This window comes from Lissotriton helveticus, chromosome 4_1 (genome assembly GCF_964261635.1).
Source record: "Lissotriton helveticus chromosome 4_1, aLisHel1.1, whole genome shotgun sequence".
NCBI classification, from domain to species: domain Eukaryota; kingdom Metazoa; phylum Chordata; class Amphibia; order Caudata; family Salamandridae; genus Lissotriton; species Lissotriton helveticus.
Genome location: NC_136063.1, coordinates 235,946,635 through 235,973,972, shown reverse-complemented (window position 1 = coordinate 235,973,972; position 27,338 = coordinate 235,946,635). Strand labels below are relative to the sequence as shown.

The following is a 27,338-nucleotide window of genomic DNA, read 5'->3' as shown; positions in this document are numbered from 1 at the left end:
CTACCAAACACACTGGGGAGAGATACTGACAATAATCAATACATTATACATTCATGCAGATCAGCATATTAACAGAGAGTTACCAGGGATTGTCCCATAATTGCTTTCAATTGGCCAACCCACATCCCAAAGTTATTAACCAATAAAATGCATTTCATGCCCCTTCATAAAAATTTGGCTTACAGTGATCTTCATGTTCCACACTTTCTTCATTGGGAAAATTCATACAGATGTGTTTCCTTAACTGACGAGAGTTTGAGAATTTACGACTACATTTTCGGCACTCCAAGCAGACAGGCAGGGTGTCAAGCAACCCTTCTTCCTTTTCCGTTTCAAGTTGATTTGTGTCCACAGAATCAATAACAATATTTTCTGCTGCATCCTCATCTGGGTAGAATTTTTTTGTCGAGCCCTTGGGCCTACCACGTTTTCTCTTTACTCCTACAAAATCTGAAGAAAAAATATAATCAAGGGAAAGGTTGTCATTGCAAGATGATAAACCTATGTAAATCATGCCATTTGTACTTGAATAAAAGTAGTTAAAACATTACAGAACAGTCCAATAGCAGAAGAAATTAGTAGAATCACTGCTTAGAATGAAGACCTAGAAACATGGTCACGCAGAAACAACATATGTATTACTGGCATCCCTGAGTCAACCAATCTTGGCCAGTCAGAAATCTATGTAGAAACCACTGGAGAAAAGAAATTAACATAGTAGATCAGATTTGTAAAGACTGTATTGTATGGTGCACTTAATACCTGTGTGACAGAGGGTGAATGAGTCATAAATGCCACTGGGATAATGGAAGAAATCCTCTACAATGGCTGAATAGCTCTACTGAAAGGTACCGTGTGCAGTAATAGGCATAGATTGTAGTTACGATCTTCAAAGATGCCTGTATAAGTGATTTTTGTTAATGTTTGCCACTGTTAAGTTTATCAGACACTTGTTTCCTAACATGGACCATTCCGCTATGAAGAGAACTATACTGCCAGGCCTTACCTATCCATTTTGCAACAAGCCTTCTCACAATGTAACTCATATACATATGTACATATAACCATATACAGATTGTGTTAAATCATTTTTCATTATCAATTTTACTTCGGACCTTCTCACTGTGTAACTAATATACATATAAGAATATACAGATTGTGTTAAATAATTTTTCCATGAACAACAGAGTCCATCATTCAGTGGAACAAAGGATTATCAAGAACACAATGGGTGCATTGTCACATTCAGCAGGTGATTCACTGCCAGCTTCTGTATACATCATGTAGAAGGTCTTAACCGTCATAGCACTTGATCAATAACACAATGATTGCATTTTTCATCAGTGTCTTGTTCATGCATTCTCATCTATTGAGAAAACATCATACATTAATCAAAGACCAACTCTCATCTTGTTCATTTAGCCCTTGTGCAGCAGTATGGAATCTTTCGATCAGGCAGGCTTCAGTTCTAAGAAGTAGGTTCTCAATAGATTCCGCTTTAGTTGTTAGATATAGACTGACCATGCTATATCATTTTCTGTGTGTCCTGCTGTCTCATAATGTGAGACCAATGGGGCTCTCTCTGTTTTGCATCTTATTTTAGATCAATGTTGTAAGATCCTGTTTTTTTACAGCTTGAGTAGTTTGACCAATATATGTCAATTGGCAAAGGCACATGATGTAATAAACACAAATTTTGGTGTTGCAATTGGACAGTGCATTCTGGTACCACATTTTTGCCATTAATCATTATGCACTTGCTGTTTATAGTGAATTTGCATGCTGTGCAATGACTGCACTTGTAAGTGTCCCTTTACCGGCGGAACGCCTAGCATCTGCGGTAAGGATCATATCTTCTGTTTGTCTGACTGCTTTAACCAGATCTTGCCGGAGATTTTTATCCTTCTTGAATGCAAATAACGGTCTCTGAAAATTAAAAGAAATCTCTAATTTTAGGTTCAAATTTAAGGTTTTCTTAGTTTTGCTAGCCAATGGAAACTATGTAAGCACATGTCAGTGGTGTGGTGTTCTGTCTAACTTTTGGAGTGAGTAGACTCTCTCTGGACATGAACCAAGCCAGTTTCATCACTGATGTGTGCTTACATTTTCTCCAATGGCTAACAAAACAAAGAAAATCGAACAGTTAGAGAGACATTAATATTGCTAATTATGAAACCACATTAAAAGCCCTGGGAGTATGGTCCATACCGACCGTTATCACCCATGAATCTAGATAATAAGATTTGATAATAAGATTCTGGCTCATGTGGTTGCTAACCAACTTAATCCTCTGATGAAATCCCTGGTGGTGCCTGAAAAGTCTGGTTTTGTGCCAGGGGGAGCTACCTTTAATAACTTGATACTTCTATTTGCCCTGATGCGCGAGATTCGACAAGAGGACTGTCTGCATTCTTTTTTGTTCATAAATCTTTTTAAGGCATGGCAAAACATAAAAAAAGACAAAGAAAACAACATACTGTTGTACACTGGCATTGTCAAATAAAGCAATTTTGCTCTCAATAGTAAACAGTCCCTCTGTTCCCTCCCTCTTCTCTCCACCACTTTGCAAACAACGACATTTGATTTGGAGTAATTAGCAAGCAATATGTCAGAACAAGCACCAGTGAGGGGAGTGCAGGGATTGATTGCCTCTATAGTCATTCAATTTTCCTCATATTTTTGTCCATTTTTTAGTACAGCCAGTACCCTCAGATCACCTTCTCAGCCAGCATGCACCAATCCATGTCCGGCTTCCAGTCCCTTAGTTGTGGTGCTTGCTCCACTCCCCATAATCATGCAATGCTCCATTTGGCTTTCGCCAGTCCCTGAGTCATCCAAATCTGCTCCATGCGGCTTAGGTCTGTTGTATATCCCAGACATAGGAGACACCATTGTTGCTGAGGCACCCATATTACTCCCACATTGTCCATTCATAGAGGCAACCACTGACTCCCAGAATTGTACTTCAGGGCAACTCCATAGAGTGTGGAAGAATGTGCCTATTTGGCTGCACCGTCTGTGTCCATCGCCCTACCCATTTTTACCACAGAATTCTTTGCTGCACTAAACGGGATCCTGGCCTTGCAGCCACCTCCTTTGGGAATGCCAGGTCGATGGGCCACCCATCCTAGAGACCTCTGGGTCGCCCATCCACTGTTCCTGTAAATGTTTTAGGGTATCTGGTGACTTGTATAGTTTTTGGTATGTCAGAGAAGTTACCTTATGGGGCATGTGATCGTCTAATAATCTCTTCTCTAATGGCAAGGCCAGAGGATCCAATGTTAGAGCGAACATTAATGGTGAGAGCTGGCAACCCTGTCTGGTACCACGTTGGAGTCAGAATATCCAGGATATTCCTCCATTCACTGTCACCTGTGTCAAGGGGTCGTTGTAAAGGAGCTTTATCCAAGCTGTAAACCCGGTCCAAAACCTATCCTGTCCAACACATCAAACGTGTGGCCATTCAACTGTATCAAATGCCATTCTGGAATTGAGCGAGAGCACTAGGGCGTCTTCTTGAAGCCTGTCTGCTTGACCCAAAAAAACATGAATATGACGTAGATTGAGAGCGGTGCTCAGCCCTGGAATAAAGCCGAATTTGTTTCAGATGGATCAAGGTTCATGATTACCTGGATCAGTCTGGAGGCCAATATTTTAGCCAATATTTTAATTTCGGGATTTAAGAGCGCAATCGGCCTATATGAGAAGCACTCCTCTGGTGGTTTACCATCTTTGTGAATGACAACAATATTGGCCAACCTTTGGTCTCTAGGGAGTGAGCCCAATTCCAACTTTTCTTGAACATTCATAGCAGGCACTCCTATATTCCTTTTGTTTTCAGCCTAGGGTGTTTAGTGTCTGCCTGTCCCTGGTGAGTAAGTTTAGTTTCCAGCTCATGGATCTTTTGCTCGAGGGTTTTTAATTTGGCCCTCTTGTTTCTTTTATGTTCCACAATTAGTGAAAGGCCCTGGCCCTTGATTACCACTTTATATGCATTTATATGCATCTCATAGTGTCCACACAGAGTATACCAAATACTTGTTTTCAGAGAATTATTGCTCTGTAGCCTAGAGGAGGCCTTCTGTAATTCAAGTATTTTTAGGTACCAGAATTAAGTATGATCTCTCGATAGTCTTGTCTTTTTTGGAGACAGTAGACTGCCCATATTAGGGAGTGGATAGTAATACACGGGGCCAAGTGGCAGACCTCACAGGAATATGGCGGTTGGGCTGCCAAGGTAAAGATATAGTTAATTTGAGAAAAACTACCATGTTCCCCTGAGTTGAATGTATAGTGTTGTGTCGTCAGATTATGGGTGCACCATGTATCCATTAGGCAAAGGGCCGATAAGAAATCAGTCAGCATACGGCGAGAGAACCCGGCCTGCCTAAGAGACCATCTCATCACAAGTTGCCATGCTAAAATCTACTCCCATCAGCAATCTCCTCTCTGGTAAAAAAGGAGCAGAAGAGCACCAAAGACAAGGAACATGGTATTGTGTAATCGCGTAGGGACATAGGTGGAAATATTGATAATCGTTTTTCCTTCACATAGTCCAGAAAGGGCCACATACCTCCTGTGCGTGTCAGGCCAAATATGTTGGATGGTGAGCGATTGCGTCTTTCTCATCAGGATTCTCACCCCTCTAGAACGGGAAACAACCTTTACAAAGCAACTATTACATCGCACTACACTTACAACATAGGGATTACATCGCAACATCCTTTACAATGCATGACACTACAACGCATACCATTACAACGCATTACACTACATTGCATGTCATTATAACGCATACCATTACAACGCATACCATTGGAGTTAGTATAGTAATTTTTAACCCCTACATTATCCAACGCTTACCCTACTGTTGCACCCACTGGAGTTAGAATAGTAAGTTTTACCCCTACAATATCCAACACTTACCCTACTGTTGCACCCCCTTGAGTTAGAATAGTAATTTTTACCCCTATACTATCCAATACTTCCCTTAAATGCAGTGTAATGGTATGCGTTGTAAAGGTAGTATGCGATGTAAAGGAATGCCTTGTCAAGGTAGTTTTTAGGTCGAGGACCGAAGGCTGCGCTTGCGCAGTCTCCGGGAGGAGATTTAATGTTTTGGAGTATGGGGGCTTGAACCCGCCTCTCTCCTCCATTGGCTGGCTTCCTAAACGGAGGCCAGCCATTGGATGAGAGGGGCATCACTCAGTTCAAGCCCCGTCTCTTTCGGATTCGGGGGCATGTTTTTTTGCGTTCTTTCGACTGTGAAGTCATCCGTCACTCAGAACGCCAAAAACACGCCCCGAATCCGAAATTTTTGGAGGTTTGCGGCCGCCATTTTTTTTGTTGTTGTTGTGCCGGCCCGCAGCTCTCCTTCGCCTCTCCTCGCCCCCCCCTTCCCTCTGCCGGCAGCTCTCCTTTGTCCCGCTCTCGCCCCCCCTTCCCTCTGCCCGCAGCTCTCCTTCGTCTCTCCTCGCCTGTGCTGGTTCTCCAGTAAACCCAGGCTCAGTCGTGGACTTCACTTCAAGAGAATGGGGCAAAAAAACAGAGTGCCATTTCCAAGGGCAGGGTCCATTTAAAAAAGAATAACTTACACCAGGGTGGCGACATCCCTACCGACGCAGGTGGTCATGGTTTCATTCTTAACTAACAATGGAGTCGAAAAGAAACGAGATTAAAATGCTGCTTTTTGGGCCAGGAGATGTAGTGCTTTCCACACTGTGTGATCCTGGGCGAATCGCTTAACCGCCCACTGCCTCAGTGCCCTCCTCTGCCAAAACCGGGAATGTTAAAAATGAGACGATACGAGGTGTTGAGCAATATCTGAAAATAATTAACATTTACAGTGACTTGTCTCCAAACTCTTTTCTGACAACATACCACGCGAAAATGAAGTTTTGCCCCAGAGGGCGCAAGCAGTGTTTGAACACCACACGCTGTGCTTTATAATTGAACATTTCCCTGCGAGGGGGGTGGTCCTCCTAATGCAGTCGGAGTGGTTATAAAATGGCTGTATTATCACCTGACAAGTGTTGACATTTTAAACGGAGGGCAGACATATGGGGAAATTGTGAGATTTCGAAACAGGAGCGTATGACAAAATCCTGCTGGAGGGGGGTAGTCGTGACTGACCCAGCCCCGGCCCTCCCGGCGTATCAGAAGCTCATTCCAATAGGGACTCCCCCGTGATGCGTCAACCCATTTTAAGAACATTTCTCAGAAAGAGCGCCAAGTGTGAAGTGGTGGGCGCCTGCCAGGCGAGGCGTGAGCACCAGCAGTCAGTGCAGTTAAAATGTGTGTACACACCGTGGACCCAAACACCCGGCTGGGCCCTATGGGGCAGAGTGGCCTGTGCCATATGTTCTAAACCCGGAAGGGGTAACGCATTCCCGTGCAAGTTCTCGGGATGGAAATCTCCCTCCTGCTAGACTTAGTGGTAAATTGTATTTTTCGATTGAGGCCAAACGACAACAGCAGCATTTCCTGGTATGGGAGAGGATGCGGAGACGACTCACGCTGCTCCCAGCCCCAAACTTGGAAATGCTCACTTTAGCGCTTTGAAGTGGATCATTAAGCGCTTTACGGGTGTGCCATGAGGCACGCTAAGGCGAGTGGGGACCACCTGGCGGTAGAGGAGAGTGGCCGTGTCCTCTTGTGTAGGGTGAACGCTCTTGAAGCCAATCCACCGGGTAGAAGCCCAAACTTCTCTTTGGCAGAGGCACGTTCCAGCTACCAAGAGACAGGCTTCTATAATAGAAGTTCTATTAGAACCCGGATCGGGAACATTGGCATGGATTGGGTGAGAGTCCATGGAAATTCCCCAAGATGATAAGCCACACCCTGAAAACTACCCAACAATCTGGAATTATATATCCCTGTTATAAGCCCCTTCAGGAATCCTGATGAATCACGACCACAGGCCGACGTCATCACAAAGCTCCGTGGGGTCAGTCAGGGTTGGCACCTCTCTTGGACAAAATGCAGACCATGTTTCATCCTTGCAGATTCAGGGAACCCGCGGCCAGCGCTTGACACAGATGTGTTTATCTATTCCTCTTGAAACGACAACTTGGCCTCTGCTGACTTTTATAGTCATTAAGGTACGGAGACCAACATTTGCTGGTTTTGCTGCTATTCTTACAGGCCTTTACATAGGAAATACTGGCCAGGTGTAGTGGCGTTACATAGAGATGGGGCTGCATTCCCATATGTGACTGTCCTGGCACCCCCACCCCCTGGTGCCCAGCCCAAGCCCCCTCCGTTTGGGAACAGCCACGTGATTCCTGTGCTGAGCTCACATATTCCTTTTTCTCCCATTTCCCAAGAGGACTTATTATTTTCAGGAATTTTTTTTAATGTCGGATTTCATACAGCGCTTACTGTGAAGAAATGTGCCTCTATGCTCTGTGTGAGTTCAGGCTGTGGGTGGGTGTTTATAACGTGTCAAGATTGAGAACTGTGAAGTTGAGGCCGAAGTCACTTTGATTTTCTCAGTGTCGTATAATTCAGGGGTTCAGAATGCGTGCTCATCCAGTCCTTGGCCTCTCTGCAGAGCGCACAGAGTACTAACCGGGTATGCCAGTTGTGATTCTGTGTGCGAGAGTGTGAATGAGGCATACAGCTGCGGCAATAGTGTGCGTGTGTGAGGGGGTGGTGAAGGGAAAGAGAGGCAATTGAGTGAAAGGAGGCAAGGGATGAAGTGTGGGATATGCAGGTGGAAGATTCCAGAAAGAAGGCTAGAGGAAAAGATTGTAAACATCTAACCGGAGGGCTGCAGGAGAGAGCGGTGTGAGGAGGAGGAGAAAGGGGGTCGATGGACTGCTTAAAATATTTGTGACTATGTTCGTGTGTGTACACTTGCTACACGCGTGTGCACAATCTGGCCCCTTGTGTGCTCCTCTTCCCTAAAAACTAGAGATACCACCGGTCACGTGGCGACCCTGGGTCCAAGTGATCGGTGAGCGCTGCACCATACGAACACAGGGTAATGCGTCACTTTCACACTTCTCACAATTGCACCGAATGCTGTGCACTGCCCGCTTGTGAATGGAGTGCCCCTCCCACAGCCCCATGGGCACGGGCCAAGCGCACAGCGGGCCAGGGCCACGCCTCGGGTCGCATCTGCATCAGATTTAGTGTGGGTAAAAGGGGCTGCCGGGTGGCGCTGAGATGTGAAGCTCTTGATGTGGAACATGCACACCGCCCAGACAGTGTGGGCTTCTTGGCACTGAAAGGACAGACACGGCGCATGCGCAGCTCACCGCCTGGCACAGTATGGATGCGAGCGTAGGCGCCGGTGCCAAGGTAAAGGCAGTTCTGCCGCACACATACAAACAACTTTTGAGTACACAGTAAACATTTTACCCACGAGCACACGTGTTGCACATGTAAGACACATAGGAGCAATTAAACATCCTTGCATACATGCGCTGGATGTTTCCTCCCATCGTCTGCTAGATAAATAGCAGCGCCAGATTCTCACACCAACCACGCATGAGGCAGCGCGAGAGAGGTGCAAGCTTCCCTTGCACACGTACAACATGAAGTGCAGCAGTGCAAGCTTCTACCACCTTGAAGAGACACAGCATACAAGGTGCAGGCTTCTCTTGCACAGAGCACACGTGCAGGGTGGACAGCAGCAGCGCAAGCTTCACTCACTTGCAAGAGGCACAGCATGAGAGGTGCAAGCTTCTGTTACATGGAGCACGTGTACAGCACGGACTGTAGAAGTGTAAGCTTCACTCACTTGCATGAGCACAGTGTGGGATGGTGAGAGCACGGCATGAGATGTGGGTGCTTCACACACACACGTGCACCTTGAAGTGTAGTAGTGCACGCTTCTATCACCTGCAATAGGCAGACGTCGGTTCAGCAAGCACATCAGCTGTAACAGTGCAAGCTTCCATCACTTGCAAGAGCACAGCATAGGATCGGGCGAGCACATCATAGGCTGTGGAGAGCACAGCATAGGTTGAGGCAAGCACAACATAGTATGTGGAGGCTTCTCTCACACGTACAGCATGAAGTGCAGCAGTGCTTCCACAGCACCATCCTTCTACAGCACCACCGCGCCATCCTTCTACAGCACCACCACGCCATCCTTCTACAGCACCACCGCGCCATCCTTCTACAGCACCACTGCACCATCCTTCTACAGCACCACTCCCCATGCTTCCACAGCACCACTCCCCCATGCTTCCACAGCACCACCACTCCATGCTTCCATAGCACCACCACTCTATCCTTCCACAGCACCATCCTTCCACAGCACCACCTCTCCATCCTTCCACAGACCCACCACTCCATCCTTCCACAGCACCACCTCTCCATCCTTCCACAGCACCACCGCGCCATCCTTCCACAGCACCACCGCGCCATCCTTCCACAGCAACACCGCCCCATCCTTCCACAGCACCACCGCGCCATCCTTCCACAGCACCACCGCGATATCCTTCCATAGCACCACCACGCCATCCTATCACAGTCTGTGTGTGTGCGTGGCTCTGTCTGTGTGCGTGGCTCTGTCTGTGTGTGTGCGTGGCTCTGTCTGTGTGTGTGTGGGGCTCTGTCTGTGTGTGTGTGGGGCTCTGTCTGTGTGTGGGGCTCTGTGTGTGTGGGTAGGGCTCTGTGTGTGTGGGTAGGGCTCTGTGTGTGTGGGTATGGCTCTGTGTGTGTGGGTAGGGTCTGTGTGTGGGTGGGTGGCTCTGTGTGTGTGTGAGTGACTGTATGCGTGCGTGGGTGGCTTTCTGTGTGTGTGGCTCTGTGCCCGCAAATAATCTCTACTACTCTCTAATGCTCACCTATTGCCATTGTAAATGACAATACCATTTATTTATGTTTTAAAAAAAGAAAAAAAATGTCATGAGCAATGCCAACAGCTCTACCTTTAATAATGCCGAGACCATTTACTTGTAAACGCTTGTTTAAAATGCGATGTAGTGTCATGCGATGTAATGGAATGCGTTGTAGTGGATGTTGCGAAGTAAAAACTGTGTTGTAAGTGCATGCGCTGTAAATGTACGCGTTGTAACGTCATACATTCCTCTAGAACCAGTAGTGTAACCCGCATGGGCAACCATTTTGTATCGCCACCTGTCCAGTGCACCTTAGATATTGCCCTTGAGGTGTGTTTCCTGGAGGAGAATGGCATCTGGGGAATGGCACTTTATGTATTGCATTACTACCCCTCTTATAATAGTTGTACCCCAGGCCATTACCATTCCAGGATAATAACTTAATATTCAAGGTAACTACTGAAATGGCCATCAGCGCTTGTGAGTCTGGGGTGCATCGCTCTCCCATCTCGCATTGGGATGGATTGGATCTCGGGCAGGGAGTCCATGTCAGGTGTCCGAGTCAGTGTCAGTGACAGCGTTTTGCAAAAATACTGTTATAACAAAAACACAATAAAGAAATTACCAAATTCCCCAAAGAAATCCCCCCTCCGTGCATAGCGGAATTTGAACTGTACCCCCACCCCAACTTTGCAGAGCACCAGTCGCCCCAAAACATTACTCAAACCTTAGGTTACTGTGGCAAATGCCAATAGGCTTTCCACCTGCACTACCCCAAAGTTAACTAGCATTGAAAATGCATTAGGTCTCGCCTTTGATTAAGTTAAAGCCATTAGCTTTGCTAATGGTAGTGTATAGCAAAGCAAATGGCTTTAACTTAATGAAAGGCGAGATCTAGTACATTTCTAATGCTTGTTTCGCTTTTGTTGCAATTTCATTTAGAGTAGCGCGAACTCGACCTGAAGATTTGTTGTGCTTTAAATGAGCACCAGTTACACTACACAAGGACACATTCCTTTTTTTAGGCACGGGGAGATTAAGTGATTTGCCGAGGATCACAGGGTGTGCACACAATGAGCTGCAAACCCCTGCAGAGAGCCAGTCTCCAGCTCATTGTTTCGAGGCTTGGTGCAGCTGACATGGTGCACAGTCAAAATATCGATTCCTAATTATCGACTTACATTAATATCGAGTTTAAAATATCGAAGGTGAAGAATATCGAGATCAAGAATATCGTTGGACAGAATATCGACCCTAAGGTAAGTAATATTGATTTTTTTTTATATCGATGTAAGTAATATCGAAGTTAGTAATATAGATATCAATTATATCGATGTTACTAATTTCGATGTTACTAATATCGATATTTGTTTGTGTGAAGACGTAAGGATGACAAATAGTTATAAATCACAAATAGAGTATTTATTAGTCACAGCTGTACAAGGTCCTGAGTAACTAAAGATACATGGAAAGTCTCAGGCAGGCAAAGCATTGTACATTCTAGATTCCGGTGACATGGGCATATGACATGGCTGATGACACGGTCCAGCTAGATCACCACAACATCTCCCTTCTTTACAAATAAACAGTACATTTGAACAAAAAGATAATGCAAAATAAATGATTAACACAAAGGTTGTAAAGTACTAAGACATACAAATAAACAATATAAAACTAAGTCATGCAAATAAATAAGATGAAACATTTAAATCAAAGATTGTGGAATGCGAAGTCATGTAAATAACCAAGTACATAAAACATCAATCACGAACCCTCGTGGGTTTGCCTATATTCCTTCTACCAGTTCTGCCTACAGATAAAGGATAGGAATTTGACATTTGTTCAATAACCTGAACATCAGGAGAGACTACAGTGAGTGGAACAGCATCCTTAATGCGGACCCAATCACCCGCCTTGAATTTGTCTGGAACAGGTTTCAACCTATGTGCGGCATCATAACTGTTCTTGATTCTCTTTTGATATTCTTTTACCTTAGGTCTTACAACACTAACAATATTTATTTAATATATTTAATTGACATTTGCTCATTTTTCTTTTTTTTTTAGTAAAATTCTTTTCTTTGCGTGGATTCTTTGCTGTGACCACCTCGTCGCCAATTTGTGAAGACGTAAGGATGACAAATAGTTATAAATCACAAGTAGAGTATTTATTAGTCACAGCTGTACAAGGTCCTGAGTAACTAAAGATACATGGAAAGTCTCCGGCAGGCAAAGCATTGTACATTCTAGATTCCGGTGACATGGGCATATGACATGGCTGATGACATGGTCCAGCCAGATCACCACAGTTTGTTAAGTATTTTATTATGTATTTTATATGTATGTGTTATGTTTTTTTAAAGTATTTTATTTGTTAGAAATTATATGTGTACTATTTTTTGTATATTAAAAATGTTATTTTTAATTTAATTTTATGTTTTAGTACTGGAGTGGGTTGTGGGTTTATAGAGGAATAGGGTGGGAAGTAATTTATAGTAAATTAATTATTAAGTTTTAGTAATTGTAATTTAATTTTCATTTTTTTTGCGTTTAAGTTCTGTAGCGGGTTGTGGGTTTATAGGGTAATTGGGTGGGAAGTAATTTAATTGTAATTAAGTAATTATTTATTTTTTATTGGTATTGATAATTTTTTATTTCTAATTAATTATTAGTTGGTAAATAATTATTTTAATTGCTAATTCATTTTTTATTGGTAATTAAGGTTTATAATTGGTAATTACATTTTGTAATTGGCAATTATTTTTTTTAATTGGTAATTAAGGTTTTTAATTGGAAATAAAAAAATTTATTTGGCAATGAATTTTTTTATTTGGTAATTAAGGTTTTTAATTGGAAATTAAAAATTTTAATTGGCAATTAATTTTTTTAATTGGTAATTAATTTTCTACAATTGGTAATTTATATTTTTAATTGTTAATTACTTTTTATTAATTGGAAATCTATTGTATTAATTGGTAATTCATTTTTCATAAAAATGTTTTTTATTTAAAAATAAATTTATTGTTTACCATTTTTTAATCGTTAATCAATTTTTTCATATCAATATGTTTTTTGTTTTAAAAAATATTTTAGTGTTCAATTTCTATTCATTGGTAATTTATATTTATTAATTCATATTTATTGGTATTTATTGTTAATTTAGTGTTAATTAATTATTCAATTTTAAATATGTTTTTAGTAATTATTAATGGGTATTTGCAAATGATGTAGAGTTATTTAAAAATTAAATGTTTAAATAGTTTATTTACAACAATTATTTATAAGTATGTTATATTTAACTTCTACGCTATCCAATGCTTTCCCTACTGTTGCACTCTCTGGAGTGGGAATAGTAATTTTTACCCCTACGCTATCCAACGCTTTCCCTACTGTTGCACTCTCTGGCGTGGGAATAGTACATTTTACCCCTATGCTATCCAACGCTTTCCCTACTGTTGTACTCTCTGGAGTGGGAATAGTAATTTTTACCCCTACGCTATCCAACGCTTTCCCTACTGTTGCACTCTCTGGATTTGGAATAGTATTTTTTACCCCTAAGCTATCCAACGCTTTCCCTACTTTTGCACTCTCTGGAGTTGGAATAGTAATTTTTACCCCTACGCTGTCCAACGTTTTTCCTACTGTTGCACTCTCTGGAGTGGGAATAGTAATTTTTACCCCTACGCTATCCAACGCTTTCCCTACTGTTGCACTCTCTGGAGTTGGAATAGTAAATTTTACCTCTACGCTATCCAATGCTTTCCTTACTGTTGCACTTCCTGGAGTGGGAATAGTAATTTTTACCCCTACGCTTTCCAACGCTTTCCCTACTGTTGCACTCTCTGGAGTGGGAATAGTAATTTTTACCCCTACGCTATCCAACGCTTTCCCTACTGTTGCACTCTCTGGAGTTGGAATAGTAATTTTTACCCCTACGCTATCCAACGCTTTCCCTACTGTTGCACTCTCTGGAGTTGGAATAGTAATTTTTACCCCTACACTAGCCAGCGCTTTCCCTACTGTTGCATTTTTTGGAGTTGGAATAGTAATTGTTACCCCTAAGCTATCCAATGTTTTCCCTACTGTGCACTCTCTGGAGTGGGAATAGTAATTTTTACCTCTACGCTATACAACGGTTTCTCTACTGTTGCGCTCTCTTGAGTGGGAATGGTAATTTTAAGTTCTATGCTAACCAACATTTTTATTACTGTATTTTTTTAACTTATGGATTTTGAATAGTATTTTTATTTATTTAGTTATTTAATTTTTTTGTATAAATTTAGATAATGTAGTATATAATTAATTTTAAAAATATTAAAGGTATTGTTTTATGTTTGTAAATGTATTTGTAATTTATAATATTTTTTATTAATTTATAAATTATTAAATTAATTATTACAACCTATTAAGTATGTATATATATTAATATATTTTATGTATGTGTTTAACTAATGTATTATATATGTATTATTTATCAATTTTAAACATTATTAGAAATCTTTAATTATGTTTATTTTATTTATTAGTGTTATTTACTTTTCTACATTTATATTTTTTACAGAAAAAAAACGATATTTTTTACATCGATATTTTTAACATCTATATTTTTTTTCTCGATATTTTTGTACTTACCATGTTGTAGATAGGATGTCGATATTCTTGCCTTCGATATTTCTGTATCGATATTCCTGTAGGTCGATATTTTGTAGGTCGATATTTTGACAGTGAATCAGCTGACATGCACAGGAGGTGTGAGATCTACCCAGGAAGGGGGGCGGTGGCGGTGTGTGACGAATTTAACGTGGCCCAGGCTGTGATAGGCACACAGCCCCGCCCCCTCCTCCAAAGGGGAATGTTTTGCACAAGTTGTCATGCATGAAAGGGCAGACTGACTCCCGCGGATTTGGAGTGAGACAACGCTGGAGGCTGGCGACTGGAGACAGCTGAGAGTGAATACTGAAGAAGTGGTTTCTGGTGCGCGAATTAATGTTGGAGTGAGATATTCAGGCGGAGAGTGGCTGTTAGAAATGGACAAATAGTAGTTGCAACGAGAGACTGGTGTAGACCGGGGAAAGAGGCTGTGCAAGCTTCTATCTCTCTGCCAGTTAAGATGCGTCAGAGATAGAACAGGCACCGAAAAGAGTGGGTGAATTAAATTGAGATTCTTGACACCAGTGAAAGTCGTTTGTGGAAAAACGAATGGCTCACTTGATAATACGGAGAAAGAAAGGCAGGCGAGAGTAAGGATAAGGATGAGTAGCAGTGTGGAGGAGGACGGTGCAAGGAGTAGGTACTGGAGGCGGTGCTTTTAAAACACGAAGTGTGCGCGGAAAATGAAAACTTAAAATGAAAACATTACGAGTGTCTGAAAAAAACAAGCGCAGCCAAAGCAGCCCATGCTCAAAATGAAAATAAAAGAGTGCTTACAGCCTTTTAAAGGAGAGTGTGTGAAGCCGCAAGTAAACGATCCAGTCCAGGAGGGCGGGGATAAAAGTGGACAGGGTGGTAACCAGGAGGGACTAAGAAGTCTCCTGGACAATCGGAACACCCTGTTTAGCATATTTGGTGACGCAAAATGACGCACAGCAATGGAAAACACAGGCGGAGCACAAAGCTTACTTCTGGAACCATATTGATTCCAAGAAGCCCTCGCATGGCGAGAGCAGCGCATGCCCGCTGCCAATCCCAGGCGAGACCTTAAAAAGGACATTTGTTACCAAAGTGTTATGCCTTCATACAGAATCACTTCACATATGACTGCTATGACATTTAGTTCCAAGATCAGAGAGCAAGTTTCAGTTCACTCAAAGCCTCTGTGCAGAAGATCACAAACAGGCATTTGCCAACATCACCAGCCTACTCAAACCATTCCCTGTGGCATTCCTGTGAAGTTGTTGATAAAGTTATCTGGTGTGGTGAGCTTTGCAGTGGTCGTAGAATCATGAGTTCGGTCTGAGGTGCCGTTGTCACATTGCTGATGTCTGGATTGCATTCTGGGCCGGTTCCACCTACCGGCCTCCAGCTATCCCAAGTCACGTCTGGAGTCACAAAATACGAGGTCTTTCCATCTGCCAACACTTACAATTTTTCTGGGAATATCAGAGTATTTTAACTTGCGCTCCCCCAGGGCCCTTATGGCTTCAACAAAAATGCAACATAGTTTCTGGAATAGGAAAAAAAGGTGATGTCAGCGTTTTCGCATTTGTCTGGTGGGGCACTGCGAGATGTTTTTAATATGACGTCGCGGTCCCGGTAGTTTAAGATACAAGCTATGATGGGCAAGGTGGAGTACCCGGTTTTGGCTGGACATCTGGGACTCGATGAGCTTGCTCAACCCAAAAATAGTTTGAGAGGCAGTTTAAGTATGAGGTCTTCTACAAAGACGTCAACTACAGGCCCCTCCGATCTTTCAGGGACCCTAATTATTCTAACATTGTTTTGTCCGTAGGACCCTAGTGGTTGTGCGTAGTTCCTTAACTTGTTTCTTCAAAGTCTTAAGGGTGATAAGTGAGTCTTCTACATCTTACATCCGGGTACCCGTGTTGCGTAGATCCGCTCTCATCGGTGTAACCTCAGCAGACTGAATCTATTTTGGTCTCCAGGGAGCGTAGCACGCCCTTGATTGTTGCACGATATCTTTAAGTGCGAGTGTCTTATCTTCGAGAGATGAATGGTCCGTAGAGGTCTGTGGCTCTTCTGTCACAGCTGCAACGGGCAAGTACCTGGGAAGTGTGCACTTGTCAAGTTTAGTTTGGTGTGCACTATGGGACCACTTTCGCAGGACATGACTTCCCGGCTCTCACTGGTGAAGTGAAAGAAAGGAGTGAGGTTTGTCTCAGTAATCGTTGCAGTCTGCAATGGGGTAGTCCCTTCCGAGGATCCTACCTGCAGCTTGTTGGTTTTTCCACTGCTTGCCCCTTGGACTCCTTGGGTCTCCCACTAGCAAACTTAAGGCTGCAGAGGAGGAAGAGCGTTGATGCAGCCCTAAATTGCTTCTTTCACCTCGTTGTACATCTGAGAGGCAGTGGATATCAAGTTGGATGAAATCGCTCACATTTTTATCCAGTAGCCGCTTTCAGTTATCTGAGAGATCGTCTTAATGTCTTCCACCAGAGAGCTATGTCTGTGCTAAGGAGGCTGACCCCGAACGGGTTGTGAGTGGTCAATGTCTTAGTTTGGGAAGATGCTGGAGCACTCTCCCTCCTCTGTACTGGAAAGCAAGCTGTAGGCCTTTCTCTAGGCCTACAGGACGCGTTTGACTCACTTACTCTTCTGGGTCCCTGTATTGCATGAGTGGTCACTGGTGGAGGCAGATTTCCTCTTGGGGATGACTCTGACTTACTGCGGCCCATAGCAGGGTGATGTTAGTGGCAGTGGTGCCATGCCCCACATTCGTTGTTTCACCACAGGAGCCAGAAAGCATTTAATCAAACCCTCTGGGCCATCATGCAGGTATGTTAGACACCCATCATTCCTTACGAGCACCTGATTGTCTGTGGGGAGCACGGCTGGGTTGTTAATTGTGTCTGCAGACGAGCAGTATTGAGTTATTTTGCGGCTGGGTAAGCCGCCGGCAGCAAGCCACACAGGCCCGAGCCCCCATCGGGCAGAGCCACCCACTTCGCACTGCCTTGCAAGTGCGCGCCCACTTCTTACCGCTGCTAGTGCAAGTCCGGTGGCAGTGCAGATCGCTGTAAAAGTGGCTCTTCGCCCTCTAATATCAGCGTTAGCTCTACTCTGGCCATGTCTCCTCCCTTCAATTGCAGCTGCTGCTGCTTGTGTGTGCGAGGCTGAGGCTCGGCACCACTGTCCAGGCCCTGCATCGTTATTAGGTGCAAAGTTGTAACCAAGGAGTACTGGTGTCCCTGTGGCCAGTAGCCTTCAACTTCCTGGCACGGAAGACTGATGATGTCATGGATGTTAGGGGATAAAGCCGATAGGTGACGGGGGCTATTTTAGTTGGGGGGTTTGAGGGGCAGCCAAACCCAGTGAGGTCTGCTCCCCGGGCAGATTGGGAGGGGGAAGGGGTGAGCCGATTAGCGGCCATTTTGTTGGTTGGGCCTGCTTGCCCCCTAAGCGGGCTAAGAAGGGGCAGGTGAGTGCTGGGGCCGAGTGTATGGGGGTGAGCACAGCCCCTTTGGTCCAGCTGAAGGGTGAAGATTGGGGAAGAGGGACAGAGGGGCGGGGCCCGGCAAAAGAGCGCACCACGCTTCTCCCCGGCTGGGTTTCCAAAGGCCCAGGGCCGCTTCTATGTCCTGAGGGTGGCCCTGCGTGTGGAAAATGAGCCTGAGCCTCCTGCTGTAGTTGAGGCTCAGACCGGGAATAAGAGGGGTGGGGCTCGCCGGAAGAGCGGTTCGCCACGTGGTTCCTCGGGAGTTCGTAGGTCACGGGCGAGGGGTGGGAGGGAAGCCCTAGAGACTGCTGCAAAGGCAGTGGAGAGGAAGGAGGGTGGGACAGGGGGTAAGAAAGGGGTGGCAAGTTTGGCTGCCCCTTCAGTAGGAGGCTTGCAGTCTAGGGGGCTCCGGTGTTGGGTGAGCATGCAGGTAACAGGGGGCCAAAAATTGAGGGTACGGGGCGGCATGGAGATGTTGGCACGGCTCACCCCTAATGGGCAGGGTGGGACAAGAAGGAGATGGGGTGGGAGCTTGGGGGGCGTAGAAGTTTTCCCGGGTATGGAGGAGGTTGGGGAGGGAGGGAGGGTGGTGCGCCTGGGTATTGGAGAATGAAGGGGATTGTTTGCTGATGAGTTGCAGTCAGACGGGGGTGTGCGGGACTGGGAGGGTCCCGGATATTTTCACCTCATGAAATGTTGAGGTGCAGGGTTTAGATCGGGTAGGCCAGTTAGATGCGTACATGTCGCAAGGGGGGTCGGTAGGTTTGGGGGCAGAGGGGCCAGGGCAATCGGGGCAGGAGCCAGCAGTGGGGAGGGGTGGGGTTTGGGTAGGGAATCTTTGGGGGCTGGGGTTCGGGGCACGCCGGTATTGGAATGGAGCGACAAAGAGGAGGAACAGGTGGATGGAGGAAGCAGAGGTTCTTAGCAAAGTAGGTCGGGCATGGGCGGCGGCTGGAACTATTGTGGTAAGGGCTGGGCCTTGTTGCGCACATTGTTAAGTTAGCATAGGCTTATTAGAAGTTTAAACACCATTTTTATTTTATTTATTTTATTTATTTACTGTCTTTTGATATCGCGCACAGCTACCCCAACGGGGTGTCCCGGCGCTCCTTTGTGATTACCTACAACCTGGTGATTTTAACTGAGTCCAAGATCGAGGTCATTCCGTAGGTCATTTAACAGAACAGAAAAGTTTTAAGTGCTCTCCGAAAAGGTAGTTCCTCCTTGATCAGCCGAATGGTGATCGGGAGTTTATTCCAGAGGGCCGCGGTCAGTACTGGGAAGGTTTTCCCACCTGTGCGGGTTTTCCTGTATCTGGGGACTGTTAGAAGATGTTTAGAAGAGGAGCGTAAAGTCCTAAAGTTATTATAAGGGATCAGACATGTAGATAAGTAGGCAGAGCCTTTACCTTGCAAGGCCCGATGAGCCCATTTTACCTTTTGCCGCTTTTCCACACGACTCTGCATATAACTGTTGTTGTAAGTTAGGCTGCTTGAAATGCTTCACATAAGAATGGCTTGTTTTCAGCATCCATAGACTTACATCATGACTCTAGTCTGCACACTGAGTTCTAAAGCTTCCACGATCATCATAACAAGGTAGTTGTTGTTCGGGCTGATCGGCTCACATTTTTAGCCATAACATAAATGCAGCTGCAGCCAATGTGATTCTGGCGCCTTTAATATCACACTGTATGCATCATTTCAGACACTTGGAAGAAGCCCGTTTTTCCAGAGAGACAGAGAGCTTTTGCAGATCCTGATGTGATACATTACTGCTGATTCTAGAGGTATGGGGTCCCCCATACAAGCCTAAGAGACGTTCTATATTTTATAAAACATAGTCCCTAGCTAGGGAGGGTGATTTACTAGGCACTATAGGACCTATTTTCACTATCATTGTAATATGATTTCTCCCTTTGTGTTTTATGGAATTGTAACAATGCTGATCATATTATTTCTGATCATATGTCTGCTTATATTAGCAAAGATACTGCATATTAGAGCACGTCGTTAAAATAAATATTTTAACCTTACCCGTGTCTCTTTTTAGGTCTCGCTCGAGACCGATTGCTGCTGAGTTGCTTGTCAAGGGACACAAACAGGGGCACGAGTGGCGATTCTGGTCAGTGAACGCGCAGATTCTGGTCTGTGCACGCGCTTCTAAGGCGTGCTTCCCAGAAACTGTGAACACGCACCAGCCGCCACCACATGCATTAGCAGCGCAATCACACGCACCAGCCGCCCCCAGCCGCCCACACACGCACCAGCCGCCCCCAGCCACGCGCACACGCACGCACCAGCTGCCCACACACGCACCAGCCGCCCACACACGCACCAGACGCCCCCAGCCACGAACACACACACCAGCTGCCCACACACGCACCAGCCGCCCCCAGTCCCGCACACACGCACCAGCTGCCCACACACGCACCAGCCGCCCTGGCCGCGCACACACGCACCAGCCGCCCGAGCCTGTGCACGAGCCCCCAAGGCACCAAGTCCCACTCACTGGGTGTCATCTCCTCCGCCTCCATTGACGTGGCACACGCGGGGCTTCCCTCACTGATGGGAGCCCCGCACTTGCATCCACAGCCTCAGTCACCACTTTTCTGCCGCCACTGCCGGGCTCCCCCTCCGGCATGGGAGCCCCACGTCACCACTTCCATCTCGGCGAGTCACTTCGTGGGCACGGGCTTATGGCGGAAGTCCCGCCTCACAACAAGCATGATGCTGCGGGACTTTCGGATTTCGCGCCAGATCGGGACGGTGGCTTGCCAGGAACTCAAGCTATTTCCAGGTACTTGTTCTTTCTCCAAGCACGGCTTTTTTTCAGATTGCCACATGTACCATTATTTATTAGAGGTTTATAGAACAACTACTGCCCGACCATGGCCTTTTCATGTCTTGGTTGGGATCTGAATTTAGTATTGGTCTCTAATGGAACCAATGCATTCCTGTTAACTGAAATTTTTCTTGGAAAGTTGCTCTTATGGTTTTCGCCACTTCTGCTGGAATAATCAACATGCTTTAGGTTCTATCTGTTTCACATTCTTTCACAGTGTTTCATGAGAAGAAGGTGCTTCCCAGGTAAACCTTCTTTTTTTATTTTAATGGTGTATGGTGTGCATCAAAGGTGCAGGACAGGCTTCACAGACTTGACTATGAAAGTGCTTTGTATTATTAGATACACAGATCTGCCCAATTTAGTAAGGTTCAGAATACCTTCTTATTCTTACAAGGTCCATGGATGGGCTCTTCAGTTTGAAAGAAGACTATTTCCTGATGTATTTCCTGGGCAGTAAAACAAAGTTGTGAGATGACTGGTAAACACTCTTGATGGGGTCCAAGGGCTAATTCCAGAGGATGTGCGGCTGCAAGTTGTTTGTTGTTCATTCAGTGCAGTCTTTTTGTATTGCTGCTTCTTGGTCCCCTATTCCTAGATAGTTGCACAAAACATTATTGCCCGGAGGTGAGAACCCCTGCTCAATCGCAATTTGGTGTGGCAATATTACTGTCTTTCTTTCTTTAAGGAGGTATAATATCAGCAGCCCTCTTTTTGATGTACTTTCGGTTGTTCAAGTAGGGAATGTGGTGAATCTAATAGGAATTAGAAATTGTAGAGTTTTTCTGATGGATATGCCGGCATCTACTGGATCCTTGTACCTTATATGTATTCTTTATCTGTTGTTAATTGCTGTAATTTTTTATATCCTTTAACCTGTGGAGGTGGGTGGGTTGGTAATAAAAGGATGAAATTGAGTCCACCAGTGAGCATGGTACTTTGTTTATCACCCAACACATCATTTCTGGTGGAGTCTCCGAACGCACTCATAAACTAGATTCAGTGCCGGTGAGTGAATGGGTAAAGAAACATTTTCAAGTTCGGTATGGCCTCCAGGAAGAGGTTCAATTATGAAATCTTGTGGGAGCCATTATATCATTCAGAAAGAAGGTTACGCATGTTAGTAACTTACTCTTCTGGCTTTCAGTGGTGCGTTACTTAATTCAAACACCTTGGAAATTCAGCAAGAACCTTTCCTCTTTAGCTTTCAATTAATGGAAAATGAGAGACCTTGGGGAGAACAGTCCGTGATTTTTGGAAATAGGCCACCAATACACATAGACCCCCAACTGCATAAAAAGGTGAGAGGGTTTTGACCCCTTACAAGGAGCAAAGAAATGGGGCATACTACTGCAGTCATTGCATTGGTGAGAAACTTAGTGTGCCAGAGAGAGTAGTCATCGTAAAACTGGTACCAAAAAGGAAGTATTGTGAGGTATGGGATTTGATGTGAATCACAGTAGCATCACACTAGCATTGAAGGCAAGGCCTTTTGGAAGTTTACCTAGAGCTCATGACCATGGATTCAAGAAATGAGTTTATTTCCCTGCCAAAGGCCTGCAGCATTAAAAGTGAAAAATGGAATAGAGGGGCACAATCTTTGTTTAACATTTGTATTTATATATATTTTTTAAACTGTCCCTGATCCTTTCACTCTTATTACATCCCCAATAATCCATCTCTAAAAACCAGATATTGGTGGACTTTGATATTTTAGCTGCAAACATTTCTGGGGGAGCTAAGAAATTAAACTAATTTATGAGAAAAGTGGGTGGCCAAGCAACATGGCCGTCAGGACGTGAGCTCTTCTGCTCCCGACCGGCCAGCCGCCAAAATCCTACATTATCCTGCCCAGAGACGCCAGCGACTGTCTCCCTTACATGACGGAGACGCTGTGAGTTGCTGTAGCACACTGGGGGTGGTGGATTGGAGCAACGGCCAGGAACCGGCCAAAAACAATCCTGTCCTTCCCCGCCCGGACGGCCGCAGTCACGTGAGGCCGGGCATGCGGCCTGCATCCGCCTGAAGTGTGGTGGGCTCTGAGGCAGTCCGCTCCCTTTTTAGGTTGAGCAATTTATTGTTCTGAACCTATTACATGTGACCAAACTCTCTTGAACAAGCAGATTTCTCACAATGCATGTTGTGTACTGGCGCGTGAAGCTTCCCCTGGCGCGCGCTTGGCCTCACTCACACCCCATATGCCTGCTCCCCCTCCCCGCACACCACGCCTTGCACCAGACTCCCCCGCCGCTCGCCATATGCTCGTTTCCTCCCAATGGCAGCCTGCGGCCACTGCCGAGAAGCTTGTTTTAGGTGGTCCCTACGATGCTTGTAAATCAAGCTTTATCTCCTTTCATTTACTGTGCATTTAAAGATCGAGCCCAAATGTTACCAGCAGTTTTGGAGTGGCCTCTTCCCTAGTACAGCTTCTGGGTCTTTAAAGTGCACTGCTGTCAGAGTAAACTTCCTGCAAGGAAAGAACACTGCCTCAGCTGTGGGAGCGCGTGAACGTCAATGCTCACTTATTATTTACTGGAGCACTTCACAGAAGTTCCTGCGCTGCTGTTAAATCCAGGGTGAAAGCTCTGGTTGTGTGCGCACACACACGTCTGCTAGCGTGGCATGGGCAATGTACCTTATACATGATTGCATTTTCCCAGGCCGTCCGATCTAGCACAACCTCCCCCCCACCCCCTCTGCTGGGTATTTACTTGAATCACCACCAGTCCCTCCCTTCCTCCTCTCACGCCTCTGCTTTTAACTCCCGCCCAGTCTCCTGTGTGTTGCTGCTCATTAACGCCCCGCCCTCCGCTACTACCCCACCCTTGTTGCTTTATTCCGAGCAGGTCATAGCATGTGAACGTTAACAGATGCATGTATCTGCTGTAAAATAAACAGCTTTTCGACATGCCATTACGTTTATCTTAAGAGCATCTTTTCTGCTTGTTTTACGTGGATCATCTAGAGAGATCGTACCACGCCCACTGTGGAGTTTGTACTGAGGCTTTTAGCAGGAGAAGAGTCTCTGAGATCTGCCTCCAAAGAATCGCATGCTAAGAAACCCCTCAGTGTTCATGCAGGGGCATGCGAGCATGAAAGCCAGGGGTTGCAAAAATGTATTTATTTGGATGTAGGTTGTAACCAAAATGTGCCATGGGCCTACAAATCACAGTTAGGAAGCAGCAGTATTCATACATGTGGATATGTCAGGGCCCAGAGTTAATGGGAGGGTTCAATAACAAGGACATTCCAGGGCTTCTCCATTTTAGTTACAGCTCCTGTTTGGCTCCATTCCCCAGCGATGAATGGTGCCACCGAGGAAATCAAGCACAATACTCCTTAATACTTAATATTGGATAAATTACCATCCATCCCCCCACTCCATCCCCCCATCCATCCACCCCCACATCCATCCATCCCCAGATCCATCCCTCCCTCCCATTCATCCATCCCCCCACTCCATCCATGCCCCCATCCATCCATGCCCCCATCCATCCATCCCCCCATCCATCCATCCCCCCATCCATCCATCCCCCATCCATCCATCCCCCATCCATCCACCCCCCCAGTCCATCCCCCCCACTCCATCCATCCATCCATCCATACACCCCCACTCCATCCATCCATCCACCCCCACTCCATCCATCCCACTCCATCCATCCATCCCACTCCATTCATCCATCCACCCCACTCCATCCATCCATCCCCCACTTCATCCCCCCATCCATCCATCCCCCTGACTCCATCCATCCATCCCCCCACTCCATCCATCCCCCCATCCATCCATCCCCCCATCCATCCATCCCCCATCCATCCACCCCCCAGTCCATCCCCCCACTCCATCCATCCATCCATCCATCCATCCCCCCACTCCATCCATCCATCCACCCACTCCATCCATCCATCCATCCCCCCACTCCATCCATCCATCCATTCCCCCGACTCCATCCATCCATCCATCCATCCCTCCCCCGCCCCACACTCCATCCCTCCCCGCCCCACACTCCATTCCTCCCCCGCCCCACACTCCATCCTTCCCCCGCCCCAAACTCCATTCCTCCCCGACCCACACTCCTTCCCTCCCCTGACCCACACTCCTTCCCTCCCCCGCCCCACACTCCATCCCTCCCCCGCCCCACACTCCATTCCTCCCCGCCCCACACTCTATCCCTCGCCCGCACTCCATCCCTCGGCCATCCTCTATCCCTCGCCCACCCTCTATCCCTCGCCCTCCCTCTATCTCTCGCCCTCCCTCTATCTCTCGCCCTCCCTCTATCTCTCTCTCGCCCTCCCTCTATCTCTCTCTCGCCCTCCCTCTATCTCTTGCCCTCCCTCTATCTCTTGCCCTCCCTCTATCTCTCGCCCCCCCTCTATCCATCTCTTGCCCTCCCTCTATCTATCTTTCGCCCTCCCTCTATCTATCTTTCGCCCTCCCTTATCTATCTTTAGCCCTCCCTCTATCTATCTATCGCCCTCACTATCTATCGCATCACCACAGCATCACTCGGCATCCCCACAGCATCACTCGGCACCACCACAGCATCACTCAGGGGCACCACAACATCACTATGCGCTACCACAGCATCACTGAACGCCACAGCATCACTCGTCGCCGCCACAACATCATTCAGAACCACCACAGCATCAATATGTGCAACCATTCAACAACAACTGATTCAAATATGTTCTCTCAATGTTTCAAGCTTTATTACAAATGTCACAAAAAGATGTTGATATTTCACTTCTGTTCTTGGATTTTGTCACAATAAAATACACTGAACATAATCTTCACAAAAGTTATTTGCAAAAGTTTAAGCTATTGTCATTATAAATTACAATACCTTTTATTTAAGTATTAATTATTTAAAAAAATTAAAAGCCAGTTATTTGTAATATCAATACATCTAAGTCACTTAAATGCAACACATATTGCATTACAAATGCTATAGGTGTCACAATTGCGAAAGTTAAAACTATTGGCATTGTAAATGACAAAGCTATTAATTTCGCTATTTTTAAAACCAACACATAAGTAAAACATTTGTCATTTACAATACCGAAAGCTCAAACTTTCCTGATGCGGGACCTATGGCATTGCAAATGCTTGTTACTCCTGTTGTGTACTGGTATGAGAGTATAACAAAAGAGTGTTCTTGCTTCCCACCATTCCTGAGTATAACCTAAGTCACATGTTCTGGGTTGTCTAATCATTGATTCCTTTGCTATAGGACGAAGAGTTAATGTGACACTGATGCTAGCTGGTTAGGGTTTCTAGGCACTAAGGTGAGTTTTTTGGTACACCACAATTCACTGAGGTCCTGGGTCTCTGTGCACAGTTCTGTGTAGGAGCAGAATCCCTGTGACATGGCACACCTAACGCTGTGGTCTTAATTTGAAACTCTTGAGGAGTGCTTATATCAGCCCACAACCCCCTCACTATTGTTTCCGCTTGACAGTGGTGACGGATAAACCTACCTATAGTTAAATAGGTATTTTCAAGCTTGATTAATTGAAACGGTTTTCGTGAAATACTACCCAGTTGTGCTTTATTTCTTTGCATCGTTCTTGTTCTTTTCCGTGTCCTAATGGCTGCCGTTGACATTCCGCAACATAGTCGGGTGGCCGTCCGCAATCATTTGCTGTTGTTTGGCGTCACGGTAGATGGCTTGGCAATTTTTTTTGTGGTGAGTGCTGAGGCAGCATACCCATTTCAGCTCTTTTACTCTTTGATGACCTTTCCCGCTGTAGATGCAAATTCTGGCCTGTTTCACGTTTATACTCCCACTGCCATGCCTCTACACTATACCCCATATAGGACTCTGGAGATCCCTATTAATGCTTGGCAGCATCGCGTTTGGTTTTGGTTGGCGCCCTTCCCCAATCTTTAACAGCGGTTTGGTTGGGCCATTTGTCCATTCCAGGGGCCACTTGGCCGGTTTTGGCCGGTTACACGCCGCATTCGCGTGCTAACCTAGTCACTACTGAAGAGTTGCGTGGGCTCTATACCTCTTTGGTTAGAGTCAATCGGTCTCTAGTTCAATATGTGACCCGCAACATCCAGGGTGGGGCACCTGTTGCTGCGGCGCGTCCAGTTGGACCGGTCGGGATCAAGATTAATCCTGTAATGGTTAGTTCGGTTATGGGCAAGTGCCCCCAAGAAAAGGATGATATGCCTTTTTGGCTTGCTGAGAAATTTGACCAACTGAAAGCAGTGTTTCCTAACTAAATTCCTGTTGAAAAGCACAGGGTTCTCACTATTAGTTTGCAGAAAGACTCAGTGCCGGAAGTGACAGATTGTGATACTTGGGGTATGATATTTGCGGCAGTCTACGCTAAGTGCTTTGGCACTCCATCCATGGCTGACCTTCCCTCCGTCATTAAGCGTTTTCAGGACGAACACGGACCGGAGGCGGCGGTTGAATTGGGAATGAGACTCGTTGGGGTGTTTGACGTAGTTTACGATCTCGTCCTTGCAAATGTTAAGGGAGATGCAGTAAGCTACCAGGTGTCTAATGCTTTGCCCGATGTCCCCGATGCGGATAAACCCAGTCAGTTACCGAAAATTATTACGGCTGCTTATAAAACCAT

At 45.6% G+C, this 27,338-nt stretch overlaps 1 protein-coding gene across 1 annotated transcript in view; it reads right to left on the bottom strand.

The window, feature by feature from the left end:
- The window catches only part of ZFAT (zinc finger and AT-hook domain containing), a 985,201-nt gene that overhangs the window by 740,976 nt on the left and 216,887 nt on the right, over positions 1-27,338 (bottom strand). The window contains exon 3 of the mRNA XM_078686715.1: positions 184-450. Within this exon, the coding sequence (XP_078542841.1) occupies positions 184-450 (267 nt within the window). The remainder of the gene's footprint in view (positions 1-183; positions 451-27,338) is intronic.